Source organism: Primulina huaijiensis, chromosome 5 (assembly GCF_012295235.1).
Source record: "Primulina huaijiensis isolate GDHJ02 chromosome 5, ASM1229523v2, whole genome shotgun sequence".
Lineage (NCBI taxonomy): Eukaryota > Viridiplantae > Streptophyta > Magnoliopsida > Lamiales > Gesneriaceae > Primulina > Primulina huaijiensis.
The window spans coordinates 15977911-15986014 of NC_133310.1; the positions used below are offsets into that span (position 1 = coordinate 15977911).

The window sequence follows — 8104 nt, forward strand, 5'->3', positions numbered from 1 at the left end:
GGTCACTGCATGCAGCACAATCCCTCTCACATGTCTGCCCCCTTAAAGAACAAAAAACCGAACCATAGTTCCCTTAGAACCCAATTTTCGTTCCGCCCCTTGCCCTTTCTTTCTAGCCTTGTACAGCCCCATCTAGGACCCCTTAACAGCCCCTAATTCGAGCCCTACCATCCCTAACCTGTCATCTCCTTGTACAACATCAATATCATGAATTATATGGCAAGAAACCCAAGATTTTCCATGTATATATCATAAAAACGAAAATATTAAAAGAGATATCAGAATTTTCATACAAAATATGATATGAATGATGAGAAAATAAGGAATAAGACGTGTATTTGCTTGATTCACGCACGAAAATTCGAGTCAAGACGTGAAGTAACGTTGTCGGAGAGATGAGAAATCCTTGCTGCATTTTGCCTTCAAAATCACGTGAATTGCCCTAGGTTTCATGTAGGTGTGTGCGTGTGGCTGCTAGGGAGAGAACCCTAGGTTTCTTTTTATTTGGGCGTGTGATTTGTGGGAGAAAAAGCGCTTGGAATCGAAGCTTTGGGTAATTAATATTAAGGTAGACAATTGAGCCCGATAATCCTAGTATAATAGGCCTATTAAGCCCATTAGTACTTATAGAAAAAATCTCGTTTAGGAAAGTTTTCGAAAATATTAACCGAATCTTCAAAAAGTTCTTATTTTCGTCAAAAATTGATTACCGATTTAAAATATGATTCGACGAGTAAAAGTATCTCAAAAGACACCATTTTCGAAAATTATATATTAAATATGCCATATATTAAATAACTAAAAACAATCATTTAATAAAAATATTTTTCTTTTACAGTCTCTGGTCTCTGTTCCTCGGTCGCGTCTCAAATAACCCTTGAAAACACTGTTTTATGTATTTTAATAGAAATCCATATTTTAACATGTAAACATGCTTGCCACATTTAAGTAATGCAATTAAAATAATTTAATTTAAGATTTTTCATTTTTACGAGATTTGCATGCAGTTGGATTACGTTATCGCATTTTGAACTTCACAAATATAACAACAATAAGGAAGTTGATCAACTCATCCAAGTGCATAAACTCCTCACACGAGGCATGCCTGATGAACAACTTCAAAAATATCGGGTGTTATGGGAGCATCTCAAAAAAAGATTTTATAATGTGTGTGATTTGTAATTTTTGTTTTCATGTCTTGTATTTTAATAATTTTATAACACTATCTAGTTTTAGTTTTGAATAAAAATATAATATTAGTTGGTCAAATATTTAATTATGAAATATGAGATATTGAACGATACCCAAAAATATTTGAGTGAAATATGCATGTTAATGTGGATACTCTGATACGTACCCGATCGACTAATTATAATTATTTTTAACATATAACATATGGTAATTGGTACCGATGATATATAATATTTTATTAACAGATTTAATTTGAAGCAAATTCCTTTTGGATTGTTATATAATATTATATGTTATTTATTAGGCATTTATAACTTCCACTGCCTAAAGCGACCGACCCAGAAACAAACGAACCCCACCCCACTCTCATCCTCTACACACTTGTATAGTTGTATGTATAGGCTACAGTACATTCCTCTCTCTCTTCTGTGTCTGTCTGTCGAGGCCCGTCTTGCAGTTGTGTATCTCTTTCTGGATTTGCTTCTGAGTCCTTTTTTTAAAATCATATAATTGCCAATACTCTTTCTTCTCCCCAAGAAGCTCAATTTGCTCCAGTTTTTGTTGATCATCAGTTATTATTAAGCTTCTGAGTTGCATGTTTATCAGTTTTCATGTTTCAACTTTGCTGAAAGTTTTGTGAGAAATCTGAACATGAAGAGAGTGAATGTAGAGCTGTTGTTTTCACTGAGCCGGCAACGATCGATTCGGGTGCTGATTGTGATGGGGCTTTTGTACTTACTTTTGGTGGGATTTGAAGTCCCATTTGTGTACAGAAATGGGTTCTCTCTTGTTTCTCAAACAGATTTTTCTAGCGGCGAAAATGGTGGGTTCTTGAATTCCAAGAATTTCATGCTGGAAAGCGAGGAGAATTTGGAGGAGAAAGAGGCCCCTATTCGCTCTGTAGATATGCAGTATCATTCACGGCCAGAGAGAAGAATCAAAGAGCTCACAAAAACGCCACTCTCGAGCTTGAATTTCAGTGCAGGCATTTTGAATTCGAGTCTTACAGATGGAATTTTGAAGTCCGCGAAGGAGGCCTTTGAACTGGGCGGAAAGCTGTGGCAGGAGCTCGAATCAATGGCAAAAAATCGTAGTGGTGAAGAATATATCGAAGGTGCTAGTCTTGATCGTAGCAGTAGCAGTAAATTTGAGGAATGCCCGCATTCAATATTGATACCAGGCAACGATTTCTTGAAGAATGGGCAAGTGGCGATGCTGCCGTGTGGGCTAACTTTAGGTTCGCATATAACTTTGGTGGCGAAGCCGAGGGTAGCACACTGGGAAACGGCCCCGAAGATTTCTTTGTTGAACGAAGGGCAACGTGTTATGGTTTCACAGTTTATGATGGAGCTGCAGGGGCTGAGGGCTGTGGAAGGGGAGGATCCACCCAGGATTTTGCATTTTAATCCGAGGTTGAAAGGGGATTGGAGTGGGAGGCCTGTCATTGAGCATAACACATGTTACAGGATGCAGTGGGGGACATCGCAACGTTGCGAAGGCTGGAAGTCCAGAGCTGATGAGGAAACTGGTGAGCGGGAATGTTTTCTTGATTATGGCATTTGGTTGGTTAGGATTTCATGATGTTCTTTTCACTTTTTGGAGAGTTCTGTGATTGGGTAGGAATTCAGTTTGTAAGATATCGCAAAATATAAACTTTCTTATCATTTTAGGAGTGACCAACTCACCCCTTTGCCCACCTCTGATTAGATTAGATGGATTTAAGTTTTTAGGATAATGGGTTGTCGACGAAAATTGAAATTTGAAATTTTTTTATTCAATTATAGGTGAAAAGCTATAATTCTAATTTAGTTAGGTTAATTATGTATGGGTGTGTATGAGGTTACAGGGCATTGCTTCTTTCAATCGTTTATCTGCTGAAATTTTCTTTTAGCTTGTGGTAGTTGTTTAATTTGTTGTTTTCCCGGTCCTGTATTCTCTGGAATTATGTCATGACTCTGGAAATCATGGGCAATTCTTGGCCTTTCTGCAGTTGATGGATTAATGAAATGTGAGAAGTGGATCCGGGATGATGATAATGGATCAGAGGAATCAAGGACAATGTGGTGGTTAAACCGGTTAATAGGACGGACTAAAAAAGTGGCTGTTGATTGGCCATTCCCATTTGTGGAAAACAAATTGTTTGTCCTAACACTTATTGCTGGTCTTGAGGGTTATCATATCAGCGTAGATGGCAGACATATCACCTCGTTTCCATATCGGACCGTAATTTACGTAACCCTTCCTTTGTTTTATATATATATATTTTTCCGACATTATTTAATACTTTTTTTTCCTTATAGGGATTTACACTTGAGGATGCCACTGGGCTATTTCTGAACGGCGACATCGATGTTCATTATGTGTTTGCTGCATCCTTGCCCACATCACACCCGAGTTTTGCTCCTCAGAAACATCTTGATTTGTCTGAAAGATGGAAGGCTCCCCCTATTCAAGAAGGGCCGGTTGAACTTTTCATCGGTGTTCTTTCCTCAGGCAACCACTTTGCCGAAAGAATGGGCGTGAGGAAATCTTGGATGCAGCATAAGCTAATAAAGTCGTCAATCGTTGTTGCGCGTTTCTTTGTAGCTCTGGTTGGTAAAAAACTGATCTGTTTCTTACAAAAGATTGATCTCCTTTAAAATCGAGTAACTAGTTCGAAACTTACTTTTGACAGCATGCGAGAAAGGAGGTTAACGTTGAAGTGATTAAAGAAGCAAATTTTTTTGGTGACATTGTCATAGTCCGGTACATGGACAACTATGATCTTGTTGTACTGAAAACTGTTGCCATCTGTGAATATGGCGTGAGTAATTGATTAAGAACTTAAAGATCGACTTTTCCTTTTGCTGCCTCAATTAATTGCTCTCAATATTATCAGGTTCGGGCTTTATCTGCTAATTATATTATGAAGGGCGATGACGACACTTTTGTGAGAGTCGACGCAATTATTAAGGAAGCAAAGAAAGTGCCTAATACCAGAAGCTTGTATATTGGGAATATAAATTACTACCATAAGCCCTTACGAAGTGGGAAATGGGCTGTCACGTATGAGGTACCTTGTGGATTTCACTTTTTCCATCTCATAATTTATACAATACCTTTTTTCCCTTACTTTTCCTGCTATAATTGCAATTTTTCCTGCTTTGGTTCAAAGAGCTTTAGTTTCCTTTCACTTGGTGCCATCTTGATATTTTGGCTTCGCTTCACCTTAGAATCTTGCCGCACTTCAAAAAACAGGATATCGTGCAGCCATAAGGCTTCTAGCTATGCATGTTCCAAGCCTCAAGAGTGTGAGGCATTTAATTATTTTGATTTGATTAGGCAGTGAGAAACTATTAGATATCTAATTTGAAATTCACTTGTCAAGTCATGATTCAAATGGTTCCCTGAACTCTGAATTTTACTTGAATCATTTTCAAAAACTTTGTATTCTTAGATGAATCTTTATTACATGTCATCAATCAAGGTTCTAGTTAGTCATTATAGTTTCAGAAATATAAGCGCATTGAGTTTTTTGTATTTTGGTCGAGAAGCTTTAGACTAAGGGTGAAAGTGAGCCTAAGTGCCAGTGAATATCTCAAAAGTTGGCTTAGTCAAAGTTCGATTTGAGCTTGGGTTTCACAGAGTTCAAGTTGAGCTCGAGGGTTGGTGCTGTATGCTTGAGTGCTCATTGAGTAATAATTTTCTTGAATATTTTGTATTTTTTTATGTTTAAATCACCTCTTTATCCCTAATATATTATTGAAAATATATTTTAATAATCAGTTTTATAAAATATAAAGAAACGCTTCCCCTACTCCCGGACTGATCACCAAATTCAAGAACCTGTTACATCGTGATTGTAGAAAAATACAAGGCACATCGGAAAAGGCTTGTTCATTATTTCGTTTGATGCTCTTTCAAATTTGGTCTGGTCCTGGTCGGTCGTCCAGATTCTCCAGAATTTAAAGCCAAAAACATTGCCTTTTTTTTCTTCTTCTTCATTTTTTTATAAAAACAAAGCAATCATATTCTACCTCAGGATTATTCCACGATGTTTCTTCCTCAAATCAAACTACTTTATTAACAATCACTTGCTCCATGGTAGAGGTTGTAATCTATGGTCCTTGCATCACTGCCGCCAAACTCATATAAGATAAACTACATCTCAACTAAATACCTGAATCCTGCTCTTCTTTGGTGGTCTTAGGCATGCTTAAGGGTTCTCCGGTCCCCGTCGCACCCCGGTCCCGCCCTGGTCTAGTTCCGATCTGGTTCCTATTGATTCCGGTGCCGGAGGTCCAGGAACTGGACAGAACCGTTTGAAAACCGGTTTGGTTCTGGTTTCAAGGTTTCGAACTGGAAGTCCGATTCGGTATCATCGGACCGGTTCCGACTGATTCCGAGCCCACATTTTTAATATGAATTCGCTTAGGCGCTGAAGTGCCTCTCCTCTTGATGCACAGAAGCTTAGGCGCCCAAAGGTAGGCACTTAGGCACCTATGCTTCGAATTTAATCTTCTCACCGCGTCAGTATTTTTTATTATTTGTCTTCTGAACAAAAATGTGTATTTTTCAAAAAAAATTGGGATATTAAAGAATATTATATTAAAAATTACAAACAATATCGAAAAAATAAATATTCATTTATTAAAATTTCAACTTAGAATAACATTTCGACTTAAAGTAAAAAAAATTTAAATCTCAATTTTCATCATAATTAATAAAACACAGTTTTAGAATATTCTTCTTCTACTTCATAGTATTGGCTCGCAAATTCATCGATAGTGTCTGTCGTCCTATTCTTTTTTTAGCGTTGACGGATCTTGTAGTAATAGAAGCATGAAAGCTATTGTGAACAAAGATTGTACATATGATCTCCAATTACTTGATCGCATGTTGAGAAGACCGACTCGAATGCTACACTTGAGCACTAAATTGCAAATACGTCGCTTGCAATTGATGAGAAGATTACATATTATCTTGAATTTTCTTTCCACCACTGTAAAATATCGAAGTTATTAAAAAACATTTTTCATTTGATGAGCTTGTGGAAATTGCTTTTTCTTTATATTTTGGCGTCTTAAAGTCCATAGAAATTTAATTCCAGTTGATTTCTCAACCGAACTTTCTTCCAACTATGGCTCCTTCTCTGATCCATATTTACCATAATACAATTGAAACATTTTCTGAAGAGATTGCATTGCCTACGACTTATGTTCGTCGACACTCTTCTCCAAAAATTTACCATAATATTAAAAAAAATATTACTAGCGACCCTGACTTTAACTTGAGTCTATTTAAGTTGCTAGACAATTCATAGGTGAGATCACCTCCTAATATTTTTAAATTTATCTTTCATACTTAATACAAATTGTGCAAAATCTCATCATTATATTCAACAAATTTATAAAACATACTCCAGGAGGTGGTAGGGTAATGTATACCAAAAAAATCTTCTAGTAGTACATTTAGTAATAAGAACTCAATCATTTTCTTCAAGTTGAAAAGAAGACGCAACAATAGTATTATAAAACAGATTGAACAAATCTTTATAGTATAATATTGTATTAAACATATGATAAAGAGAATTTCATTGAGTTTCAACTATAGTAGACGGTTCCAGGTTGAACTGGCCCGTTGATCGTGCTTAGGTGGTCTGTAAATCAAACATGTAAATAAAACGGCGCGCATAAAGTACATTGCAACGATACTGATGCTCTTCTCTGATTTTCGATGATATAGGAGTGGCCAGAGGAAGAGTATCCACCCTATGCAAATGGACCAGGCTACATTATCTCATCTGACATTGCAAATCTCATCCTTTCGGATTTCGAAAAACACAAACTAAGGGTAAGTATAACCTTCTTGTTCCGAATCACTCAGCACAAAAGCTCTGGCCAAGACACTTGAACATTATCTTTCTTTGCAGCTGTTTAAAATGGAAGATGTTAGCATGGGAATGTGGGTTCAGAAAGTCAACTCCTCAAGACCGGTCGAGTACGTTCATAGCTTAAAGTTCTGCCAATTCGGTTGCGTAGAAGACTACTATACGGCTCATTATCAATCCCCCAGACAAATGATATGCCTTTGGAATAAAATGAGACAGCAAGGGAGGCCTTTGTGTTGTGACATGAGATAACATGTACGTTAGAAACAATGTATGGGACTGCTACATTGGTTGTAGAATGAACAAATTTTGTGGTGATAGTATATGATGTCTGGTAAATTCTTGTGGGATCATTAATATGATACAGTGGAATTTCCCCTCATTCTTTTCTGGCTTGGATAGATACTGTTTAGATTTTATGTACATTCATAAAATTGCTATTTAACATGTATTCATGTGCATGGAAGCCATACTTGATTCGTATACTATGGATGTTCAACTTTATTTCCATACATAAAAACGAATGTGTACGTAGCATTAGAGACAAAACAACAAAATTGTTTGCACTAGGTTTGCCAATGCTGCTGCTAATGACACTTTCTTGTACGAAACTATACTCTCACATTGTTGTGATTGTGAAAAATAGGGAGCTTAGGTTAATTAAAAATGGAAAAACTAAAAAAAAAAAAAGCAAAGGGGGGTAAAAGTAGAACCATTTAGTATATTTTTCATAAAATTTTACTTTAAAACAAGTTGGGATGTACCATGGCAAATTCAGAGTTATTTGAGATTGTCAAAGAATATCTATTTTAGGTGAAGCTTGAGCAACTGAAATAATGTCGTGGAGTGATGGGTTTTACGCTACAGCATTTCAACATGTCTTGTGTAAAAGTTGAAAATAAGAGTTGCAAATATTGAAAATTAGTGTGTGATGATGTAGGTAATGATGATTTTATTTTTGGATTATTTGTAAAGATTTTCTTAAATAGATCTCTCATTTGTGAAGAAAATTACAATTGAGTTGATTGAAAAATATTATAAAGT

General features: G+C 36.4%; 1 protein-coding gene across 1 annotated transcript; it reads left to right on the plus strand.

Moving 5' to 3' along the window:
- Positions 1–1524: 1524 nt before the first annotated feature.
- Positions 1525–7519, plus strand: LOC140976683 (hydroxyproline O-galactosyltransferase GALT6-like). The gene is made up of 7 exons (XM_073440937.1): positions 1525–2719; positions 3182–3414; positions 3492–3782; positions 3866–3994; positions 4070–4243; positions 6916–7023; positions 7103–7519. Exons 1-7 carry the CDS (start codon positions 1843–1845, stop codon positions 7310–7312), a joined length of 2022 nt encoding a protein of 673 aa, XP_073297038.1. The 5' UTR covers positions 1525–1842; the 3' UTR covers positions 7313–7519.
- The last annotated feature ends 585 nt before the right edge of the window (positions 7520–8104 follow it).

Bases quoted from the DNA above. Each gene is read 5' to 3' on its own strand.
- LOC140976683 (XM_073440937.1), top strand. From the start codon at position 1,843: ATGAAGAGAGTGAATGTAGAGCTGTTGTTTTCACTGAGCCGGCAACGA. The intron at 3,415-3,491 runs GTAATTTACGTA...TTTTCCTTATAG, and splicing joins CCTCGTTTCCATATCGGACC to GGATTTACACTTGAGGATGC. The intron at 4,244-6,915 runs GTACCTTGTGGA...TCGATGATATAG, and splicing joins AATGGGCTGTCACGTATGAG to GAGTGGCCAGAGGAAGAGTA.